Source organism: Tamandua tetradactyla, chromosome 6 (assembly GCF_023851605.1).
Source record: "Tamandua tetradactyla isolate mTamTet1 chromosome 6, mTamTet1.pri, whole genome shotgun sequence".
NCBI classification, from domain to species: domain Eukaryota; kingdom Metazoa; phylum Chordata; class Mammalia; order Pilosa; family Myrmecophagidae; genus Tamandua; species Tamandua tetradactyla.
In genome coordinates this window covers 64,294,465-64,319,647 of record NC_135332.1, presented here as the reverse complement: position 1 = coordinate 64,319,647, position 25,183 = coordinate 64,294,465, and the positions used below count along the sequence as shown (strand labels likewise).

General features: G+C 38.4%; 2 protein-coding genes across 11 annotated transcripts in view; one reads left to right on the top strand and one right to left on the bottom strand.

Annotated features, from left to right (window-relative positions):
* The window catches only part of LOC143688250 (uncharacterized), a 298,694-nt gene that overhangs the window by 147,051 nt on the left and 126,460 nt on the right, over positions 1-25,183 (bottom strand). The gene's annotated exons all lie outside the window — the stretch shown is intronic.
* On the top strand, positions 97-24,174 carry MYH4 (myosin heavy chain 4). Of its 2 annotated transcripts, XM_077165977.1 has the most exons (40): positions 97-162; positions 367-415; positions 2,796-3,038; positions 3,128-3,271; positions 3,357-3,513; positions 4,240-4,267; positions 4,476-4,590; positions 5,004-5,096; positions 5,251-5,314; positions 5,468-5,566; positions 5,682-5,785; positions 7,538-7,676; positions 8,239-8,357; positions 8,457-8,606; positions 9,150-9,320; positions 10,928-11,234; positions 11,880-11,953; positions 12,502-12,589; positions 12,680-12,797; positions 13,117-13,240; positions 13,336-13,472; positions 13,600-13,855; positions 14,421-14,663; positions 14,758-14,934; positions 15,155-15,300; positions 15,674-15,764; positions 15,850-16,239; positions 16,734-16,860; positions 17,281-17,399; positions 17,522-17,718; positions 18,931-19,114; positions 19,195-19,360; positions 19,463-19,587; positions 19,848-20,156; positions 20,739-20,942; positions 22,365-22,490; positions 22,583-22,753; positions 22,839-22,943; positions 23,048-23,143; positions 23,906-24,174. In XM_077165977.1, exons 3-40 carry the CDS (start codon positions 2,835-2,837, stop codon positions 24,056-24,058), a joined length of 5,820 nt encoding a protein of 1,939 aa, XP_077022092.1. In that variant the 5' UTR covers positions 97-162; positions 367-415; positions 2,796-2,834; the 3' UTR covers positions 24,059-24,174. The 2 variants fall into 2 exon arrangements, with proteins under 2 accessions (XP_077022092.1, XP_077022091.1); XM_077165976.1 differs by having other exon boundaries at positions 8,239-8,606.

Here is a 25,183-nt window from a genome sequence, read left to right as displayed (position 1 = left end):
TTCACAGCCAGTCAGTGAATATTGTGCAGAGATTGCCAAAAAAGGGTTTGCCAAGTAGGTTCCCAGCTAGGACAGCTGAGGTGGCTGCTGTGTTTGCAGAATGGTCACTATAAAAGAGAAGTTGAGATGCTTCTACCCTGTCCTTCCTCAAAATTCTTAAAGGTATGTACAAGTAGAGGAACACTCGGTCAGTTTTACATTCCTGATAATGATTTTTCATCTAAGGAAGATGACTACTATTCCCCAAATCATTATTTTTCTTTACAACATTCCTAATGAAAACACTGCATACAATATAGTAGGTAGCATTTTATGGTTAAACGGAAGAAGAAAAAAATTTTTTCTTATTTTCTTTTCTTTCAACAGAAATTGTCCGCTTTGAGCCTGATATCTTCTTCAGCTGGCAATACAAAAGGTAAGGGCAATTTATTATTACACTCTAATGAACAAAGGGATCACTCTATTGGTATGCCTTAATGGACTACCATTTTATTTTCTAGTTCAGTATTGGGAATAGGATACAAAGAGACACTGTTCTTTAAAAATGGCTACTCAAACATTTTGACTCTCTGGCCATCTAATGGAATAAAATTCAATGAAACTTCTCTTTCATAAGCTTTTATAACTTCAAAAAGAATGCAACCATCACATGCAATAGCAAATAGGGACTACTTAATTAAAAGTCCAACTTAATTAAAAAAGGATAAATTGGAGAGACTGCATGGTAAAATCAACAAATTGATTTGGTAGTCAAAATTTCTAGGTGATAACCCAGGCTTTTCACTACCCCTAGTTGCCTAGGTCAACCCAGTTGATGTTTATGTCTCTTGAAATCCAGTGTGTACCAGTGGAATTAGCACTGACCCTAGACTTAGGAGAACAGGGCTCACATCCCAGCATTGCTGCTTACCACTTCTGTGACACTGAATAACCCTTTACATTTCTGGGCCTTAATTTCCTCATCAGTAAAATAAGAAGGCTTGACTCTAGTTGACTACTACAATCCTTCCAGATCTTGCCATCTATGATCTAAATCAGTGGTTTCCAAGAACTCCTTTATGGAATCAAAACACTTACCAGACCTGCTCTAACTCTACTTGTTGAGACCTGTAATTTTACTATTACGTTAAGAACATACACGATGACAAAAATATACTATAAATTTACTAATTATTTTAATGACTTTACATTTTATTCATTAATACAGCACCTATATTCATTTGGAAAAAAAAAAAGAAAATATATGGCTCATGTGAAAATCTGGCTTGTTTGAACTTGAGGCAGTTATCACTGCCAGGGGTTCAAGGGTCCCTGTGACAACCTTGAGGCTCCCTGGGAGGCTGTGACCCACAAATTGGGAAACTACTGATATAAGACATGAGACAAGAAGAGTAACATCCTTTCTGTGTTTCATGAAGAGACAGCGTTATAGTAATCTCTACATGGCAGTATCTTCATTGTTAATTCAAAATTGCTGAGCACCAAAGCACACACAAAAACAAAAAATAATATAACAGAATAACATTCCTCCTTCAAATAAAAAACCCTCACATTAAATGTTCCAATATCTGTCCCGATATTAAAAGATGTATGGATGTGCACTGGATTGATTTTAGGGCGCAAATTCCACAGCTAACATTCTAAGTCCAGAAGTTTAATGCTGATAACAAAGAGCAAGACTCTTTTCGGGAAAGCAGCTGTCATTGCTACTGTTACTGTTGCTGTCAGCCACCAGAATGCCACCTTGCACCAACCCTACCCTCTTCCACACCACAGAAGCCATCACTTTGCACTGGCAACTCATCCTGTCCTTGCCACCAAGGCAACAGGATTTATTTTCTTATTTCTGTGTGAAAAATGTTAAAGCTCATTTTAACTTGAAACCTTATCCTGGTTATGCACACCAGAAGAGATATTTAGAGAACTGGTATTTTTTAAAAGAGCGGGGGGGAAGGAGAGAGGGATAAATACAAAACCAAAACAGAATGAGATAAAAATAATGGGCATGTTGAAATGTAACTAAGTATGGAAAGTTGTATAGATTAAGTATATATATATAACAAAATTTTATTTAAAATTCAGAAAACATTTTAGCCAAGAATCTTGTAAAATTAAGTTCCATTTAGGTAATAATGCTGTCACACAATTTCAGAACTGGTAATAGAGACTTAATTTTGACTTAGGACAAAAGCATCTCTTAGATCTTCAGCCTTTATTGTATTTATTTTCCCCTTACTTACCTAATACCTGTCAGTTATCTACTAGTTTTCAACCTGGAAGGAACAGATAGAGCTTTTTATACATACAATATTGATAGGAAGTTACTATTTGGGATTAGAAGAAAATTTTCTTAGACATTTTGGGTTTTTAAAGTAGTTTATTTTGATTGTACAGTCACGGAAACAGTTATTTTCCATTTCTTTGTATCACTGCAATGTTAAAAAGAGGAAAAAAAGGAACAAAAATGACAGAAAAGAAAAGCAAGCAGAAAAAGAAAACATTCTAAACATACTTGAGACACCACAAAGGTTACTGATTGAAATATCAATTCTTACACATTCCACAACTAAAACTGGCAACGTAAATGGGATGGAGGCTTACATGTCACAAGAATTAAGCTACAAGCAGGGCTTTTAAATCAATGACATGATCTCTCATAACCAGTAGTAGTATACGGGAGTGTTTTCTAAAGGCAGGAAATAATCACAGCAAATGAAGCCCATTCAAAGTTTAATGAGCAGGACAACCAGTGACCCCCAATCCTGAGTCATTGTGACTCTGTTTCTTCTCTCCAGGTACACCCGGCGCTGTGCTGCCATCGATAATCTGCAGACATGAGTTCCGATGCTGAGATGGCCGTTTTTGGAGAGGCTGCTCCCTACCTCCGAAAGCCTGAAAAGGAGCGAATTGAAGCTCAGAACAAGCCTTTTGATGCCAAGACATCAGTTTTTGTGGTGGATGCTAAGGAGTCCTATGTGAAAAGTATAGTTCAGAATAGGGAAGGAGGGAAAGTAACAGTGAAGACTGAGGCTGGTACTGTAAGTAAACAAAAAAGGGGGGGTGGAGGCAAAATTGACCCTTTTCTACTACTTAATTAATACCTATTAATTTTTTCTTTGCTTAACAGACTGTCACAGTTAAAGAAGATCAAGTTTTCTCCATGAACCCTCCCAAATATGACAAGATCGAGGACATGGCCATGATGACCCACCTGCACGAGCCTGCCGTGCTGTACAACCTCAAAGAGCGCTACGCAGCCTGGATGATCTACGTGAGAGCCCCTGAGCATCTCTTTACTCCATTTCTCTCTCTGAACACGAACAACATCCAAATGATTAATTTTCTGATTTCCCCAGACGTATTCGGGCCTCTTCTGTGTCACCGTCAACCCCTACAAGTGGTTGCCGGTGTACAACCCCGAGGTGGTGACCGCCTACAGAGGCAAAAAGCGCCAGGAGGCCCCACCCCACATCTTCTCCATTTCTGACAACGCCTATCAGTTCATGCTGACAGGTGAGTGAACCCATAATTACCTACAATTTTTATAGTTATTTATTAAATGTTTGTATACTGGTTAATTAACACAGAAAATATAGGACTGATACCCTAAAAATAAAATGATCAGTACAAATACAATAGCAATAATAAAATTGGAGAATTCCATTTAGAATGAAATGTACCAGTTACAAAACTACAGGGAATTCTGCTAGATTTCTAAGCTAAAATTCAAATTTATTAATGGTAATTCAACTCAAAATTTTTAAAATGTAGGCATCAACTCCACATTTTAGAGTTAATATACCATCTCTTCTAAAAATAAGCTTTAAAATTTCATACAGAGAAGGCCACAAAAGCCTACATGAAACCTTGGATTGGACATGAATGACAGATTTCTGAATTCTCCACCAAGTGACAGAATAGGACAACATAAAACTGCTATTTATCTGATTCTGATAGAATATTCTCATGAAAAAATATGGTGAAATACTGCATTACATATTCTAGCACATTAAAGGCCTGAGGAGTGTAACACACTGATTAGTTAGTACTTCTCTTATGACCTGTTTTTAAAAGAATATTAAAGAACAAAAGAACAAATTGATACAGTTTGTGTGTGTGAAAGAGAGAGACAGAGACAGAGAGGACTTTTTAAAAGACAATTTTAAGGTCACAAGCACTGTCTCAATCTATGGGTTATGTATGTTTCCATAGACATTATCTTTGGTGTCTCTTTCACAGATCGCGAGAACCAGTCAATTCTGATTACGTACGTAGATTTCATGCCTTGCTTTTTGTGTTTTTTGGGGGTGGGAGTGGGGATGGGGAGGCATGGTCTGGGAATCTAACACGGGTCTCACGCATGGAAGGCAAGCATTCTACCGTTGAACCACCCACACACCTCTCTGCTGAGTTTTGATTGTGATCGTGGTTACTGCTGCATTAGATTGACTTCTTCCTCTGTTTGGTCCTGACAGTGGAGAATCCGGGGCAGGAAAGACTGTGAACACCAAGCGTGTCATCCAGTACTTTGCAACAATTGCAGTGACTGGAGAGAAGAAGAAGGAGGAAACTACTTCTGGCAAAATGCAGGTGAATATGATATTAATCTGAGGACAGAGGAATAATAGATTTTAAAAGTTCTGATCTTGGTATAGCATAGCAACCTGCACAGCAACCAATTGCACACGATGCTAGAATTGGGAAAGTCATTCATAGTAGGGCTTGTAAGAATGAGATGGATAAGGCAATGTATGGCAGTTTTAATGGGCAACCATTTATTAGGAACAAAAAGTGGGCCTGAGGGGTATAGACATCAAGGCCGTATCATTGGAGTGCTCTTCTCCCCAGTTTGTCCTCTTTCTTGCTCATTTTAAAAAGCCTTATTTGAAAGTTATAGAATACTGGAAAAGAAGAAGGGAGGGAGGTGAAGGGGAATTTATTTCAGCAGACTGTAACTCATCCCTTCCAGAGTTGTTTTATCCATCTCATTCATTTCTTTTAAGGGGACCCTTGAAGATCAGATCATCAGCGCCAACCCCCTCCTGGAGGCCTTCGGCAATGCCAAGACCGTGAGGAATGACAACTCCTCGCGCTTTGTAAGTCTCTTGGTCTTTCTTCTCATGTGAGAGTCAGCACAGGCACTTCTGTACATGTGATAGCAGTATCTTTTTCATCCATATGGTCCATAGCTAAGAATTATCTTCTGTCTTTTTCATATATACACAATAAGTCATCCTTTGCCTTTTTAAGGGTAAATTCATCAGGATCCATTTTGGTGCTACAGGCAAACTGGCTTCCGCAGATATTGAAACATGTAAGTTAATATTATATATTAGTGATTAAGAATTCTTTTCTTTGTGGTACTAATTGGAAAATCTTATTCTCACCTATGTTCTGTGAACTTTTCCAAAACTTAAGTTTTCACTGTTGCCTTTTTTTACAAAATGTGTTTACTATACTTTTCCAGATCTGCTAGAGAAATCCCGAGTTACTTTCCAGCTAAAGGCTGAAAGAAGTTACCACATATTTTATCAGATCATGTCCAACAAGAAACCAGAGCTTATTGGTAAGCATCTTTGAGGTATTCCTATTAAGAAAAACAGTTCTCTCAGTAAATCCTTCCAAAATGTTTTTGACGGTCCAATAATTCTGCCCATATATGTTCTTTTCCATGTGTTGAGAAATGCTTCTGATCACCACCAACCCATACGACTTTGCCTTTGTCAGTCAAGGTGAAATTACAGTGCCCAGCATTGATGACCAGGAGGAGTTGATGGCCACAGACGTAAGTAAAACGGACCAACCAGGAAAAACCAAATTTACTTTCCAGCACTCTCTTCTAATAGAGTGACTAGCATTAGCAAAAAGACTTTAAATAGGATTTGCCTTTTGGATATTTTTATCTGTGGAATAAAATTACAGGACATTTCAAAGCCCTCACAAAGAGCCTGTAATAAACTTAAGGTCTTTTGCAAGTTTTTGCTAATTCGTTTCTTATTCTTTTTTATTAGCCATTTTTGGTTAATTTTTATATTATTTCTCTATTTTAGGCCAAATCCCAGACCCAAGAATCTGGGAAAGAGTTACAATATTTCTGGTTTTTTTGATAATAGAACATAGAAATTCCCACAGTTCTTCTATAGTCAGATGTTAACCTGAACTTTGTTTCAAATTAACCTTTGGGGGCTACTGGTACAGCATTCTCCTCTCTAAGCAGTATTAGAATAAATGGGTTCTCTGTGTCAAAAATATTCTTTTGGGGACTCCACAAGCCTTTCTCCTTGTTTGTGGAACTACAGATCTCACCCTTAACTCTCTGTTTTTTCTAAAAATAAGGATTATTAATTTTTGGCTTATTTTCCTTCGATATCTACTTTATACATATTTCATGTTTTCTTTCAAATTTCTGAACAGTCAACCTTCTTCTATCAGCTTTAACTTTGATACCATTAGGAATATCTCAACACCCTTAACATAAGGTTCAAAGGTGCTTTTAGAAATTTTTTTTTTTACAATATTATTTTGAAGACGTCGAAAACTATTTGTGTGCCTTTAACTTGTAAATATTGGCTTTTATTCTTTATAACTCATTGTTATGTTTATATGTCCAAAAGTACTATGGAGATGTGAAATACTCCCTATTCTGGATGTTTAAACAATAATATATAGCTTTCTTGTTCTAAATAATGTGTAGTTCTGTAAATAGGTAAAATTAGCAAACCAAATGGAACTGGAAAGCAAAAATCTGGGGAAAGAGTCTTAGAGGATAAGAATGGCAAATAAAAATCTTTCCTCTACTGCCTCTGAGGCCTCCTCTCCACCCTCACCCACCCCCACACCGCATGTAAGCCTTTTCAAAGGCAGCTAAGAAGCTGATCAAAATTCTGATAAAGAAGAAACACAAAAATATTGAATTAAAGAATAAAGATTTGCTTTTCACAAATGACTCTTCTCGGTGTGCATAATAACCAGGTGGAGTTTGCTCCTGGGCTCTCACAGACACCTGAGCTCCACCTGATAGCAGAGAGGCATCGGAAGAAATACCTGAGGTCACTGCAGTTCTCACACCCTCCTTCCAACTGCATCCTTCAAGCCCATTAGGAAGGGAAGGCAGACAGTGATGACATGCTAGACGGGGACAACATGAGAAAGGAGGAGCAAAAAGAGAAATGTGTGAGACTGCAGAAAAGCAGAAGGAATGCCAAGAGAAGATAAAACATAAGAACTTGGGAGGCAAGGCCAGGCTGAGGTAGAGAAATGGGAAATGCACAGGTCTTGGCCACAAAAGTGGTAGCCCTTAGTCCTGACTGAGTGAGTGTGGACAAGTCACATAACATCTTAATCTGACAGCATGACTCAAATCAGAAGACTGGCGTAACTCTCATTTTTGATATGTGGGTAAAAAGAAAACTGCAAAATACTAGTCAAATGTAAGGCAAGGCATGAAGAGAACAAAGTGGGGAAGTAGGTTCCAGTGTCCCGAGGGTGACTTCCAAGGTGACAATAGTGAGGGGAGTCAATTTCACTCTTTTGACAGAGTGCTGTGGACATCCTGGGGTTCAGTGCTGATGAAAAGGTGGCCATTTACAAGCTCACAGGTGCTGTGATGCATTATGGAAACATGAAATTCAAGCAAAAGCAAAGGGAAGAGCAGGCTGAGCCCGATGGCACTGAAGGTACCACTCCCTGTTTATATCTTCCGATTGATATTACAGACACTGTTACCTTCTCAGGGACAAGGGACTGTGATTTTACTTTCTTTGACCTATCTCATTAAAGGAAAAAATATTAGCGGAAAGACATCACAGACTGATGTTTTACATGGCTGAACAGATTTATGGAAATGTGATTTCTGCCCATAATTTCTGTTCTTCACTGGCTTTTTATAAGTTATTCTTTACTCATTTATAAAAAAATTTTTTGTTCCATTTTACAGAAAGAAAAACAAAGTGGATGACTGATGCACACACGTATTAAAAGAAACAGAGATCTTGAACTTTTGTGACTAGTTTTCAGTAATACAGAGAATCTATTTCCCAAGGTCCAAATTATCATCAAGAGAAAAAAAACTAAAATTAACATGAACAGTGGCAGTGTGTCAGAAGCAATATGAACAAATGAATAGGGTTTACCACATTTGCACAGATTACTCTTTGAAAATAACCTTTTTTCTCTGTATTCACCATCTTTTACACTTCAGATTGTGTAAGCTGTGTTTTCATCATTCTCACCTTGCAGTTGCAGACAAGGCTGCCTATCTGACAAGTCTGAACTCAGCTGATCTGCTCAAAGCCCTCTGCTACCCCAGGGTGAAGGTCGGCAATGAATACGTCACCAAAGGCCAGACTGTGCAGCAGGTAACAAGCCTTAATCCCCTGCTTCATTGGAATCACAAGAGACTCAGGGGTTTATCACTGTTTCCAAATTCAAAAACTAATCTGCCACTCTTCCTGAAGGTGTACAATGCAGTGGGTGCTCTGGCCAAAGCCATCTACGAGAAGATGTTCCTGTGGATGGTCACCCGCATCAACCAGCAGCTGGACACCAAGCAGCCCCGGCAGTACTTCATCGGGGTCTTGGACATTGCTGGCTTCGAGATCTTTGATGTGAGTAATGAAATAAAAGAAAATTATTAAATGCAAATCTCTAGTCATTTGGTTGATCTTGTTAGAGCATCCAAATGATCTTTACAAAAAGTACAAATTGGATTCATGGTGAAGATGGGTCTTTGAAGAGATATCAAAACAAGAAAATGGATAAATAGGAAAAGAGAGAGAATTTTATTCTTTCAAGTCTAGAAGTGTCAAAGAAAGTTTATGAGAGGTTAAAATATTCAAAACTTATCTGAGATCCAAATAGATAAATGCAGAAACACTTTCTTAGATTACTCTAATGAATGATTTAAAAGATGTCTTCATTTAAGAGCATTTTGTTATTATGCATGATTTTATGCAGTTACTGGGAAATCAAAGAATTCGAGGAGACAATTCTCCTTTGTTTAGAATTATGCCTTTTATGAAGAAAACAACTTTCAGGTTTCTAATTTAATAAACCAAAATGTCCTAAATACAGAAGAAAATACTAATAGCTTCTCTGTGGATAAATATACTTACATTTGAATAATGCCCTATATCTATCTTTTCCTACAGTTCAACAGCCTGGAGCAGCTGTGCATCAACTTCACCAATGAGAAGCTGCAACAGTTTTTCAACCACCACATGTTTGTGCTGGAGCAGGAGGAGTACAAGAAGGAAGGCATCGAGTGGGAGTTCATCGACTTTGGGATGGACCTGGCGGCCTGCATTGAGCTCATCGAGAAGGTTTGTATGACTTACCAGGACTTCAAAACATGAAAAACAAAATGTCCACCTCTCTTTGCCTAACTACAATCAAAATTCTCAAAAACGAGCCTCAGAGCAAGAGTATTTCAGACTGATCAATTATACTATGTGTCACAACTAAGGGACTAATAAATAAAGTATAGAATTTTGAGGAGAAATGGTTACACAGTCACAGAGACACACAGAGAAAGAGTTTCACAATTAACTTCATTCATCCTCACTTTTATTCATGCATGATTTCATATGTATGGGAAAAAGGGATGAAGTTGCAGCTGGTCCTCTAAATATTGTAATTAATGTAGATGTACCCATGATGGTGTATTATACACATACCATACTGTATCAGACAGGTATCAAGATGTCTTCAAAGTTGGAAGGTTGGCCCTCCCATTGTAGTAGCCAGTAGGTCTTTCTCTATTTCTGATAACAACTGATCAATACCAAACCTCTCTATAACCTTATCTGGAAAGTGAGCCTTATATAATTCCCAATTATCAAGCAGATGGGGCAGTAATTATGTATGTTAAAACTCCTCAAGCAATCATTAAACACTTTCAAAAAGTGTATTGAGGGCTCATCATGTACCTATAGGTACCAATAAAGTATGTGGTTATATATGAACCCCACCCTTTGTGGAAATAAATGCAACTTCCATCTTGATAAATTTCAAATCCTCAGTTAAAAATTGATAAAAATATGAAAATAGAGTGTAAAAGCGGACGAGGTCTGTCCAATTTGGGAAACAAGTATTTTAATTTAGTGATATGATATCACTGCTATTCATGAAAACTGTATTATAGTCCTCAAAAAAAGGCATTTGTTTTCTTCCTTAGTATTTCAGTTTCTAGATCATCAAAATAGTTTTTTTTTTTAATTCTTTTTTTATTTGCATGTGTAGGCACTGGGAATCGAACCCAGATCTCCAGCATGGCAGGCGAGAACAAAATAGTTTTTGAAAGACAATTTGTGACTGAACAAAATAATCAATGTAGAAATTTCTTCCAGTCTTTCACATCAAATTCACCACTGAAAAGAGTCAATCTGTTTAGAAAGCAAAGTGGCAAACCAAATTCTCATCATTTAACTTCACAGTGGTAGGGAGTACAGCTTAAAGTACAAGAAAAGTTTTAATGATAGAACATGAGATGCACTTTTTCTCCTGGGAATGGATCATTTTTAGTCATTATACATAATCTCTCTTCTCTTCATACTTACTTCATGTTTAGATTTGGTGAAGGAAATGATATTGTCAGTAGGAAAGAAAGTATTCAGATAAATCTATTTATGGAATAAAGAATTCAGCTTTGAAATAGTTCTCTTAGAATTTAATTTTATACTTTGAACATAAAGTTTGTCAAATGGCACAGATGGACTTCATTTTTTTTAAATGAGTCTTTCTAGCAAATATATTTCCCATATGTCCTTGGTACATAATGATTGTTTTACATTTTAGTAACAGAAGCAATAAGGTGGGGTGTGTCAGTTTAATTTCTTATCATTCCAAGTCTTTCAAAACATTACATTTCCAGGTTTCTACCAAGTATATAAACCATTGGAGTGTGATTCCCTTTTTTCCCTACTCTTAGCCCATGGGCATCTTCTCCATCCTGGAAGAGGAGTGCATGTTCCCCAAGGCAACAGACACCTCCTTCAAGAACAAGCTGTATGAACAGCATCTTGGAAAATCCAACAACTTCCAGAAACCCAAGCCTACCAAAGGCAAGGCTGAGGCCCACTTTGCACTGATACACTACGCCGGCACCGTGGACTACAACATCGTGGGCTGGCTGGACAAGAACAAGGACCCCCTGAACGAGACTGTGGTCGGGCTGTACCAGAAGTCTGCAATGAAGACTCTGGCAAACCTCTTCTCTGGGGCACAAAGTGCTGAAGGTGGTTATTTTTAATAGCATCAATATTTTCCATGATTCATAAAACAGAAATCCTGTTTATCAGAGACAGAGCTACAGCAAAACCTAACATAAAAACACTAGCCAATATGGATCTAATGAAAGGAAGTATATTTAACAAGTGTGATACAGTTTTATAATCCTAAACTCTCAGATCTAAAATTGATACTATAGATCATTTACTCCCATGACTCATTTCACCAATGAGGAAACAGAACCTTAGAGAGATTAAGTGACTTGCTCATGTTTATTACAACTCAAATCTACCACTTACACAACATTTGTTCCTTCAAGGACCCAGCTAAGTTAGAAATAAGGAAGTCCTATGTCAGGATACTAGTGCTTGAGAAATTGGAAGTTCTGTCCTTTTACCTTCTCTGAGACCAGAGGTATAAATGGAATACGGAAATACAGGCAACATAAGAAATAGGGCTTCCCTGCAGGTGAGCAGAGGTTCATCTACCTGGGTCCCGACCATGCACCTCTGCCTCTTCTCTGAGGAAATGTCACAGAGGACACATTACATATTTTTTGTAATACGTAATACGGAGATTTTGGAAGTTCTGATGTATGTAGATAGTACTTAAAAGGCTTTTGTAAATTTAAATTTTTTATTTTTTATTTTCAGAAAGTGGCGGTGGTGGAAAGAAGGGTGGCAAGAAGAAGGGTTCTTCTTTCCAGACAGTGTCAGCTCTGTTCAGGGTATGGTATATTTTTTAATTACAAAGGATACTTTTGTAAAAAAAAATTAATAACAAAAAATTAAAACACAGAAATCTATGGTGAAACTGAAGAAAGTAGTGATGTGTTGAAAAAATGCCTTGGAAATTTTTTACAAAAATAAGATGCACAGTGTGTTTCTTCATATCAAACCTTATGATAAATGAACCATTTCCTGTGCAAGCTCCAAGTCTGAGAGCTCTGAAATCATACAAATTTCGCATGAAATCAAACCCTGTTTCAGAAGTAACCACTGCATTCAGTTGAATTTATTATATAAATCCAAAGTCTCAGTACAGATTTTCTCTGACTTGCAGTGCTTGAGATTAAAATAAACTGAAGATGACTGGCTTTGTGTAATCCGTAACTTCCTAACTATAGCTTCTATCTGTGATTCCTCCTGGCCATAATGACTTGTCCATTGAGATAACTCTATGTGAAATCATGGCCCAAGTAACTATGGATCACTGATAGGGACTCTGATGTAGACACAGCTAGAACTTATTTTTAAACTTTATATGGTTTTATAGGAGAATTTAAATAAGCTGATGACCAACCTAAGGAGCACTCACCCGCACTTTGTACGGTGCATCATCCCCAATGAAACTAAAACTCCTGGTAAGACACTTCTCACATCATTCGAAGACCCTAGTGCAACTTCTCTTTAGGCTATCACATAGAAAACATGTCAACATGCTTTTTTATAAGGTGCCATGGAACACGAACTTGTCCTGCACCAGCTGAGGTGTAATGGTGTGCTTGAAGGCATTCGCATCTGCAGGAAAGGATTCCCCAGCAGAATCCTGTATGCAGACTTCAAACAGAGGTTTGTGTCTCATTTGCTTACCTTTTATTCCCTTTCTATGCTATAGTCCAGAACAAAATCATCATATAGTTAAAACATTTTAAAAATTTTACTTGAGGAATGAAATGATCATAAAAGAAAGAAAACCTAATTTATATTATCAGAAATTTTTCAGTTTATCTTCCCTAGTCTTACACAGAGTACGGTTTAATTTTTTAATGGCATCTTGTTTCCAAAAATCAGTCTATGGCCATTTCAATGATAACTACCAAGAGTTCTACCTTTTCTTTTTTTTTAAAGGAAAAAAGAACACAGTTTTATATTATTTTTATTCTTACAGATACAAAGTTCTAAATGCAAGTGCTATCCCAGAGGGTCAGTTCATTGACAGCAAGAAGGCTTCTGAGAAACTTCTAGGATCTATTGATATTGACCATACCCAGTACAAATTTGGTCATACCAAGGTACTACCAACTCAAATTTCTATCTATCATAATTTTATCATCTTTGGACTTAATCATGAGTGGAAACAACACATTTAACTTTTTTTTTCCGCAAGGTTTTCTTTAAAGCTGGCCTTTTGGGAGTTCTAGAGGAAATGCGAGATGACAAACTAGCTCAACTCATCACACGCACTCAAGCCTTGTGCAGAGGTTTCCTGATGAGAGTGGAATTCAAGAAGATGGTGGAAAGGAGGTGAAGGACCAAGCACAAGTTTTCCTTCTCTACAGCTTCACAGTTGAATTTAATACACTCATTACTTTTGTTGGGTGCATGATCACTTCCCACCTTCTTTTTCACTTGCATCCTTCTTTTCTTACAGGGAATCCATCTTCTGCATCCAGTACAATGTCCGTGCCTTCATGAATGTGAAGCACTGGCCTTGGATGAAGCTGTATTTCAAGATCAAGCCCCTTCTCAAGAGTGCAGAAACAGAAAAGGAGATGGCCAATATGAAGGAAGATTTTGAGAAGACCAAAGAAGAGCTGGCCAAGTCAGAGGCAAAGAGGAAGGAACTAGAAGAAAAAATGGTAGCTATGATGCAAGAGAAAAATGATTTACAACTCCAAGTTCAATCTGTGAGTATCATATATTGCACAGTTTAGTCACATTTTATTATTCAATCACTGGCTGACTGGATATGAAAATGTCTCCAATTTAAGGTTTATAACTAAATTTTTCCATTGAAACATTTTCTGTAATTGTCTGCCTTTTAAAAATACTAAGCCTCAGACCTAAAGGAAAAAATAGAGTCAAGGGATATTATGCAGCATATCTTCCTATGCATACTCACATAATTTAGTAGTTGATAAACATAGTTATAAAAATATCCCTAAAATCTTTCTTAGATAGTTTATTCTTTCCTTGGTAAATACTTTTTGCATAAAATAGAAGTTACGCTGTTTTATCAGGGCAAGAAAAAAGGATAAGTTAATACTGCCTTATATGTTAGTAAATTGAGTCCAAGAAATAAACGAGTGACTTTTCCAAGGCAGCAAAGCTTAAAAAGTTGCAGATTTTTACCAAAAGTCTGTTTTTTTATGTGTCCTTCCTCACATAGATATTTGGAGGAAAACTGTTATTATACTTAAAGAGTAGACTGAAATGAATAAAATTTTGTCCATTTGACACTTCCCCCTTTAGGAAGCTGATGCCTTGGCTGATGCGGAAGAAAGATGTGACCAGTTGATCAAAGCCAAAATCCAGCTCGAAGCCAAAATCAAGGAAGTGACTGAGAGAGCTGAGGATGAGGAAGAGATCAATGCTGAGCTGACAGCCAAGAAGAGGAAACTGGAGGATGAATGTTCAGAGCTCAAGAAAGACATAGATGACCTTGAGCTGACACTGGCCAAGGTTGAAAAGGAGAAACATGCCACAGAGAACAAGGTAGGAATTATATAGTTTGCTGTACTATATAGAGGTTCTGCCATCCAACTAAGCTGTTTTAGAGCAGTGATCATCTTCTTCTTTACCCTTCTAGGTGAAAAACCTCACAGAAGAGATGGCAGGCCTGGATGAAACCATAGCAAAGCTGACCAAGGAGAAGAAGGCCCTCCAAGAGGCCCACCAGCAGACCCTGGATGACCTGCAGGCAGAAGAGGACAAAGTGAACACCCTGACCAAAGCTAAGACCAAGCTGGAACAGCAGGTGGATGATGTAAGTATGAAAAACAAAGGGTTTCCTCTTAAGATGAAGTGAACAAGTATAACATGAAACTATCATGATACTCATGAGTCTTTAACTGCTGGTTTTATAAATGATAATTAAGGTTCCCATGCTATCTGTTGTATCTTTTAAAATTGTGTATCTTTGAAGGATGGGGACATGGGGTTCAGTGCTTAAGAAATTGAATATATAAAATGCATTACAAATTTAGCTTGAAGGATCTCTAGAACAAGAAAAGAAACTTCGCATGGACTTAGAAAGAACCAAGAGAAAACTGGAAGGTGACCTGAAATTGGCCCAGGAATCCACAATGGATGTAGAAAATGACAAACAGCAACTTGATGAGAAACTAAAAAAGTAAGTATGATATAAATCAGTTATAACTTGTTTAATGTTGTCAATTCAGATAAAGTTTATGTTAAAAGATATCTCTAAGGGTGGTACACTAGTGGCTCAGTGGCAGAAGTCTTGCCTGCCATGCCAGAGATCCAAGTTCGATTCCCAGTGTCTGCCCATGTTTAAAAAAAAAAAAAAAAAACATTATTTCAGTACATTCAGGAAAAATGCATAATGACACTTGACTTTGTGTTTCATGAAAGTGGCACCTTACTGACTTGAGAAATATGTACTATTCACTTCCTCAACACCTGTATAAAGAACTTCGATTAAACACTGAAAAAGAAACTGGTAAGAGAATTTACAGAAAGCTAATGCACTGCTTTTCTAACAGGAAAGAGTTTGAAATGAGCCATCTGCAAAGCAAGATTGAAGACGAGCAGGCCCTTGGTATGCAACTTCAAAAGAAGATCAAAGAGTTACAGGTAAGTCATAACCCTTGCCTTTTCTGGGCATTACAAGAATCAAAACTGCTATGAATTCATGCTAACATCGACTTATCATTTCCAGGCCCGAACTGAGGAACTGGAGGAGGAAATCGAGGCAGAACGGGCCTCTCGGGCCAAAGCAGAGAAGCAGCGCTCTGACCTCTCCCGGGAGCTGGAGGAGATCAGCGAGCGGCTGGAAGAAGCTGGCGGGGCGACCTCTGCCCAGATTGAGATGAACAAGAAGCGGGAGGCCGAGTTCCAGAAAATGCGCCGGGACCTGGAGGAGGCCACGCTGCAGCATGAAGCCACGGCGGCCACCCTGAGGAAGAAGCACGCGGACAGCGTGGCTGAGCTGGGGGAGCAGATCGACAACCTGCAGAGGGTCAAGCAGAAACTGGAGAAGGAGAAGAGTGAGCTCAAGCTGGAGATTGACGACCTTGCTAGTAACATGGAGACTGTCTCCAAAGCCAAGGTCTTTATTAACTTGTCCCCTTTTTCACCTTTACCTACAACGATTCAAAATAATTGAGTTGACATAGGACTATATCGAGTGCAACTGCATAAACCTTAAGTGCTATCTCAAATTTAAAAATTATTCCTAACAGGCAACCCTGTATTGAATCAACCATATCTTATTTGCAGAAATCACCTTAAACTTTGGCACCATCACCAAGAAATAATGTAATTACAAGAAAACAGCCTTATCTAAGGCTAATTCTATGTGATGCAGAATTTAAATGAGGTTCATGTTTTCCAGAAGACAGTAATTTGTATTTCTGGCAATCATTTATTCATTTATTTGCCCAAAACTTATGTGCCCCTACTACTTTCAAGGCACAGGTCTTTGAATTAGATAGGAAAATAAAGAGAGCTCAGCCCCTCTCCACAGATAATTACAGCTCTCCAAATCCCAGACTTGCACACAGAAATGTATCAGCTTTTCCTTGTTTCAATCTCCTACAACAGGGAAACCTGGAGAAAATGTGCCGCACCCTTGAGGACCAGCTTAGTGAACTGAAAACGAAGGAAGAGGAGCACCAACGCCTAATAAATGATCTGTCAGCCCAGAAAGCACGCTTACACACAGAATCAGGTCAGTAAACACACATGATCAGATTTTGGAAAGAGGAGAAATGCAAAGAGACCCTCCAGCCATGTATATCTCTCAAACATAACCATTTCTCAGATCATGTACTCCCCTTTGTCATCTATTACTCCTTCATATTTTTTGTGCAATTATGAAAGGCAATGATTATAAACTATAATGGAAAAAAAATTCAACCCCCCAGCCTGGGGATATTTTTGTGCTTCAGCATTGCTCACAAAACCCCAATCCTAAAATATCAAATAAAAGTCATAAAATTTTGAAAAAGCAAGAAACAACCTCCTCAAAAGCACAAAGCTCTTGGGTTATTCTTTTGAATAACAAGAGGTTCTAATGTTCTTTTATTTTTTAAAAGTTATTCTTTACCTGCATGAGATAATTAAATTGGTTATGCTTTGTTTTCCACAGGTGAATTTTCAAGACAGCTGGATGAGAAAGATGCGCTGGTGTCTCAGCTATCCCGAGGCAAACAAGCATTTACACAACAGATTGAGGAATTAAAGAGGCAGCTAGAAGAGGAATCTAAGGTGAGAATTCTACAGTTGACTTTTCCGATCAAACTGCACAAAGTGACACACCATTGAACTTCACTGGGCAATGTAAATGATCAGAATATGAACTTATATTATACACTATTGGGTTCATCTAGGCCAAAAACGCGTTGGCCCACGCCCTGCAGTCTGCTCGCCACGACTGCGACCTGCTGAGGGAACAGTATGAAGAGGAGCAGGAAGCCAAAGCTGAGCTGCAGAGGGCCATGTCCAAGGCCAACAGTGAGGTTGCTCAGTGGAGGACCAAATATGAGACGGACGCCATTCAGCGCACAGAGGAACTGGAGGAGGCCAAGTATGAGCTTTCAGTGACAGGGCAGAAATGAAGTTTTCAAACAGCAAAAAAAAAAAAATTGAGAGGAAAGAGAATATTCCAGGCATGGGGATAGGGGAAGGATTTCAACCCATTTGATTGTAGGGTGGTGGATACCACCATATTCTCCTTACAGCCTCATGTATGTGCAGTAGAGAACGGGACCAGACCAGAGCCCACCCCTGATTCTGGTCTATTACACAGCATCTTAAATTTCTTCCCACCAAGATGAATTAATTATCAGCCTACCCTTTATGAATTAAGTATAATTAATTTCCTTTAATATAGGGAAAAATGGAGACATTGAGATCATCTAGTACAGTACTAGGAGCATCATAATAAAATAACTCATTTTTTCTTAATTGGAATATTGAAAATTCAGAACAGGACTATCATAACCTGTCAGCATTTAATTAACAACCAGTATCCGTGGACTTATTCATGGATACTGGCTGAACTCATGGGAGTTAACAGATGAAAGGAAAATAACCATTATATTCCCTGGGAAGGAAGCCTTTCTAAATTAATCAAATTCAGAAGTTGTTAGAGTAAAAGGGAACAAGAGAGTTTAGCTAGCATTTGCAGAGGGATCTTTCTAGATAAGGATGTTGTCTGGAAGAGATCATGGATTAGATGAATTAGTGAAGGCTGCAATGCAGCGAGTAAATCTTCGGAGGATATGTGAGAAACATAATAATGGAATAGTATTTATTGTCTATAGTTACCAAACCCAGAAAGTTACTAATTAATTGTATGATCCTGAACATGTCACTCTGGGCCAAGGTGCCTCATATGTAGAGTAATAAAAAAAAAACATATTAGAAAAGTTTGAAGAGCCTGTTCAGGCTAAGTTCTTTGATGGTACACCTCCTCTTCGTGGTTGCCGTTTCTTCTTCACCCTCACAGTGCTCACTCTTCAGCTCAAGTGCTTATTCATTCTCTATCTCCGGGTCTGTCTGTCTCTCTAACACACACGCATGTGCACGCACGCACACACCCACATACACTCGCCTCATGAATATTTCTCACAAGCCTTGATGTAAAGAACTCACTAGGGAAAATAGAATTCCAGAAGAGATAAAAATGAGTATCAAGAAGCTAATTTAGAAACAAGTTGGGGGCATAGGAGAATAAAATGCTATGGAAAATATGCTTTCCTAGTCAGCAGCTTTATAGAGTTCATTCGCTCTTCAGGAAGAAGCTGGCCCAGCGTCTGCAGGATGCTGAGGAACATGTAGAAGCTGTGAACGCCAAATGCGCTTCTCTTGAAAAGACGAAGCAGCGGCTCCAGAATGAGGTGGAGGACCTCATGATTGATGTGGAAAGATCTAATGCTGCCTGTGCAGCTCTTGATAAGAAGCAAAGGAACTTTGACAAGGTAAGCCATGATAAAATCTCCCTAGGAGGAAACTAGCATGGTTCTTGATTACAGAGGTTTAATATCTAATATCCGTCTAGATTCTGGCAGAATGGAAACAGAAATACGAGGAAACTCAGGCGGAACTGGAAGCATCCCAGAAGGAGTCTCGTTCTCTCAGTAATGAGCTGTTCAAGGTGAAGAATGCCTACGAGGAGTCCCTGGACCACCTTGAAACCCTGAAGCGAGAGAATAAGAACTTACAGCGTGAGTCTTTGTAATCATTCTATTTCAAAAAGAGTAGAGAGGTATCTTTTCAATTTTTTGCTCTCCTCAACTGAATTCTGATATTTGCCTATTAAACTATAGAGGAGATTTCTGACCTGACCGAGCAAATTGCACAGGGAGGAAAGCATATTCATGAATTGGAGAAAATAAGGAAACAAATTGATCAAGAGAAGAGTGAACTACAGGCTGCCCTAGAGGAGGCAGAGGTACATGTTTCAGCTACTCATCTATGCATTATAAATAAATTGAAAATTTAATGGCAACTGAGATCTATTATGTTGCAAATCTTTAAGAAATAACACATGTAATTCAGTGAGAAATACTGTTTCCATTGAATGTAGTACGAATGGGTTAAATTATAATGCATGGAAGTTTGGGATTTTTTGTTTTCATGCCTTCTTGAAGAAATTATCACAATATGACAAGAAGTGTTCTTTAGGTAACCTAAATATTTGCCTTCATTAAGGGATCTCTTGAACATGAAGAAGGCAAAATTCTTCGCATCCAACTCGAGTTAAATCAGGTGAAATCTGAGATTGACCGAAAAATTGCTGAAAAAGATGAAGAGCTTGATCAACTCAAGAGGAGCCATCTCAGAGTTGTGGAGTCGATGCAGAGCACATTGGACGCTGAGATCAGGAGCAGGAATGATGCCATCAGGCTCAAGAAGAAGATGGAGGGAGACCTCAATGAAATGGAAATCCAGCTGAACCACGCCAACCGCCAGGCTGCTGAGGCATTAAGGAACCTTAGAAACACACAAGGAATACTGAAGGTATGTTGGGGTAAACACACATGACCTCATACAGTCCAAGTACAATGGCATAACTCAAGATTTAGCATTTTAGGAGGAATGTATGCTATAAATCATCTAAATGATACCATAATAAGTTCAAATTTTTATGCATACATCTGAAAAAGCTTTATTATAGAAGTCCCAAGGTAGAGTTTGCCGTGTCATCTGAAGAGAAAACAAAGTGGTGAGAGTGAAAATGATGAGAAAGTTTAGTTACACAACATTACTCAAATCACTTCCTTTACTGGACTTCATTTGTTTAATAAATAAAATAACAGTGTTGAACCATCTCATCTCTAAGGATACTTTCCTGACCCAAAATTCAGTAGATTCAGTCATGGCATTTTTCTATGATTTGTGAACTAAAATACCTCCACCTCATGTTATTTTGAGCAGAACTGTTGCCCTAGACTACAAATAATTTGTCATTAAAAAGAACTTGTAAAATATTCCTAACTAATCATATTCTAATTTATTAAGATCTCAGTGTATACATGACCCTAAATTTGTACTTGCTTTAGTTGGAGCAAGAGTCAAAGCCAAATTTTTCTTTCTGTATAGGACACTCAGATACATTTGGATGATGCCATTAGAGGCCAAGATGACCTTAAAGAGCAGCTGGCCATGGTTGAGCGCAGAGCCAACCTGATGCAGGCTGAGATTGAGGAGCTAAGAGCATCCCTGGAACAGACTGAGAGGAGCAGAAAGATGGCTGAGCAAGAGCTTCTGGATGCCAGTGAGCGTGTACAACTCCTGCACACTCAGGTGAGGCTCGGGGCTATGTATTTAGCCAATATACTCCCTGAAGCTGAAGACAATTTGAGAGGATTAGTTTGTTTATAGAGTAGGGAGTTATATTGGTACTGGTCCCTTCTTGGAGTTTTGGAAAACATACAGAGTGAGGCTGGTATGTACTGGATCTAGCTGGTTCATGAGTATATTTATGGGCTGGCATTATCATGTTGATTAGAAAAAATCTGGAGTTCCAAAAACTTTTATAAAAAGACCACCAACTAATAGCCATATATACAACACTGGCAGCCAACTTGTCTTTTGCAATCTAAGCTGCAAACAGATAGGCAAATAAAATAGAGGAGAGTGAATTGGCAACCAAATAATATTATGCATCACCTAGGCATATAAGGCTATCTCCATGGGATATATGAAGAATCTCTGAAGTTCAAATTCATGGAGGCCAACATTATTTGCTACATAGTATTTGTTGATTATAGAAGATTTGTTAAATAAATGATGGTATGTCTTCATGATGACTAATATGCAGCCATTGTAGATACATATTGCCAAGGAAAGATTTCCGCAATACAGTAAGAGAAAAAAGCAAATTACAAATAAAAACAAAGCAAGATTTTTTTGTTAAAAACATAAAGGAGTGGGCCACGGTGGTTCAGCAGGCAGTTCTCACCTGCCATGCCAGAGACCCAGGTTCGATTCCCTGTGCCTGCCCATGTAAATAATAATAATAATAATAATAATAAATATATATATATAGGAATCTTTCAGAAGTATAAACAAAAGTATTATCAATGCTTTTCTCTGGATAGTGAGAGTAAAATAACTTATTTTTCTTTCTGCTAATCTCTATGTTCTACTATTTTTCACAATAAACATATATTGTTGCACAATTTTTAAAGAGGCAACATATAAAAATAGCCATCAGGGGAATGTTAAAATCACATACTTCAAATAATTTTAAAATAAAATCAAAATACTACCTTTTTCTTAGTCATTTATTATTAGGATTCCTGAATTGAATGAATATCTTAAATACTGTCAACTTTCCAAAAATGTAAGGATTCTTGGTACATATTTCTAACAATGATGATGCTGCTTTTGTACTTAAAATATGGAGCCAACCAATGTGAATGACCAACCAAAACGTAAAAGTCCATTTTTTGTGAGCCATGTGTGCTACATGGTACAGCACTTCAAATATTTTGGGTTGTGCCACTGAAAAAAGTTGAATATATTTGGCATCAAAAATTCAATTTTTCCTAGAAGAATTTAGGAGAAAAAGTCATAAATTTAGAATTAACTTCTGATTTGGTTTTTATTCTGAATAGCATTCATTATGATAAAAAATTTATGACTAGGTAAACCTGTTAAAGTTGACAACGTGTATGATTATAATTAAATGTACTTTTATCCTTTTTTATTAACTTAAATCAGAACACCAGCCTAATCAACACCAAGAAGAAGCTGGAGACAGACATTTCCCAAATCCAGGGAGAGATGGAGGACATTGTCCAGGAAGCCCGCAACGCAGAAGAGAAGGCCAAGAAGGCCATCACTGATGTGAGCTGCAGGCACATTTCGCCATTGATTTACCAGTGACATTTCCTGACATCTATAGCCTCCTTGATTTCCTTGGTTGCTTTTCTAATTAGGCGGCCATGATGGCTGAGGAGCTGAAGAAGGAGCAGGACACCAGCGCCCACCTGGAGCGGATGAAGAAGAACCTGGAGCAGACGGTGAAGGACCTGCAGAACCGCCTGGACGAGGCTGAGCAGCTGGCCCTCAAGGGCGGGAAGAAGCAGATCCAGAAACTGGAGGCCAGGGTGGGTTCACCCCTTCACTCAATTTCTAGCCTGCTCATGCAACTAGTTTGAGCCAAATTGGTTAAATGCTTTTGATCTCTTCTAGGTGAGGGAGCTTGAAAATGAGGTTGAAAGTGAACAGAAGCGCAACGTTGAGACTGTCAAGGGTCTGCGCAAACATGAGAGAAGAGTGAAGGAACTCACTTACCAGGTGCCCAACATTTTCATATTTTCTAGGCCTAATGCTTTTGAGAAAAAAAAGAGAGAGAGAGACATTTTCAAGTAATGATACTATCTATTTGCTACCGCTTTCAGAATGAGGAGGACCGTAAGAATGTTCTCAGGCTGCAGGACTTAGTGGACAAATTACAAGCCAAAGTTAAAGCTTACAAGAGACAAGCTGAAGAGGCCGTGAGTATCCACACAATGAAAGATAAAGGTTTTGTGGGAGCAGATGCAAGTTTTGTGGGACCCAAAGTTTGTGGAATATGAGCGGTTTTCTTTAAGGCCAAGGCACAAAATTGTCAATACAAAATTAGGCAGGAAAATAATGTTTACTTAGAATGAGAAAATAATCATCACAAATTACTAGAGCCTTAGAGATTTGGGTTCCTTTCTTCGGAACCTGTTTAAAATGTTATCAGACGTGTTAACTTAGAGATACTTCTTGGTTGCAATCCACTTCTCTCCCTATCTAGAATACTTCACAACTCCCAACAATTCTCAGAACTACTAGGGGCCTGTGCAAAGGAATGTGCTGAACTTTAAGCCTCACTTAACTTCATGATAAATCCATTTCAGGAAGGCCCCAGTTTTTTCTTCATTTTGCTCCAGTTATCTTTCCACTCTGTCAGTTCTGAAAGCTTCCTTATGGTTCTTGGCACCTAATCCCACCACAGCACCTAATTCCTAAGTTTGTTTTATAGAAACAAGATTGATTCATATCCCTGCTACTTGGATCTCCCTTTTGTCACTGTAGCATCTTAAGTTTTCCAGAAACTTAAGTCTAGTGAGAGCAAGTTTGTGGGATGCCCATACAAGTATGTCAACAAATAACAGAATTTTTTCCTTTCTCTTTCTGGAAGCAAATCCTGTAGCTTCTTTTGGTAACAAAGGCAATAAGAATCAGAAAACATCAAATTTTCTTCCTCTTAAATGCATTTGTGTTCTCAGGAGGAACAATCCAATGTCAACCTTGCCAAGTTCCGCAAGATCCAGCATGAGCTGGAGGAGGCTGAGGAACGGGCTGATATTGCTGAGTCCCAGGTCAACAAACTGCGGGTGAAAAGCAGAGAGGTTCACACAAAAGTCATAAGCGAAGAGTAATTAATTCTAAAGCTGCAAGATGACCAAAGAAATGCACAAAATGTGAAGTTCTTGGTCATGAGACCTGTTAATATCAAGAAAATAAAATCTACAGAGAATTTTACAATCTAAAAATACATTTGTCTCTTGATTATAAGCTCTGTATATGGTGCTTGTATTAGTTAGGGTTCTCTAGAGAAACAGAATCAACAGGGAACACTTGCAAATATAAAATTTATGAAAGTGTCTCACGTGACCGTAGGAATGCAGAGTCCAAAATCCACAGGGCAGGCTACGAAGCTGATGACTCCAATGGATGGCCTGGATGAACTCCACAGGAGAGGCTTACCAGCCAAAGCAGGAATGCAACTTATCTCCTCTGAGTCCTCCTTAAAAGGCTTCCCATGATTGCATTTAGCATCACTAATTGCAGAAGACACTCCCCTTTGGCTGATCACAAATGGAATCAGCTGTGGATGTAGCTAACGTGATCATAACCTAATCCTATGAAATGTCCTCATTGCAACAGACAGGCCAGTGCTTACCCAATCAGACGAACAGGTACCACAACTTGGTCAAGTTGACACCTGTCCCTAACCATGACAGTCCACCCCTTGTCAACTTGGCACCTATACCTTAGATTTCCAAATGAAAACAAAAATAAGCACACATTTTTTCTTTTACCTGACAATACTCAACTGTCCTGCAACTGGAAACACATTAAATCTCTCCAGAATAGCGTGCAAATCCTTGGGCAACATTCATTCTTAAACTTGATATCTTACAACTTAAATAGCGTAACACAAACAAAACAGCATTACAGTCCTCGTTTCTGTAACTGATCACGTGGTCGAAGTTCATATTTATCACTACCTTCTTCCACTACCCATTCCATGTTCCCTTTCCCCTCAGCAAGCACTTCAGCTGGCCGTGGTTCTTTGCCTGGTGGGGTGACCCAAACTTTCATTCCTGAAGTCTCAGAGCCATTAGTGGTCCTGCCTGGATTGTGTTGTTGCAGTTTTCCATTGATTTTAATCACAGGGCATGGTAGTACTAATAGACGCCCCAGGGGATCTCCTATATTCCAAGAAAACTCTTCTTTACCTCCATTATGTAGTTGCAGTCCTACTTCCTTCTGATAGTCAG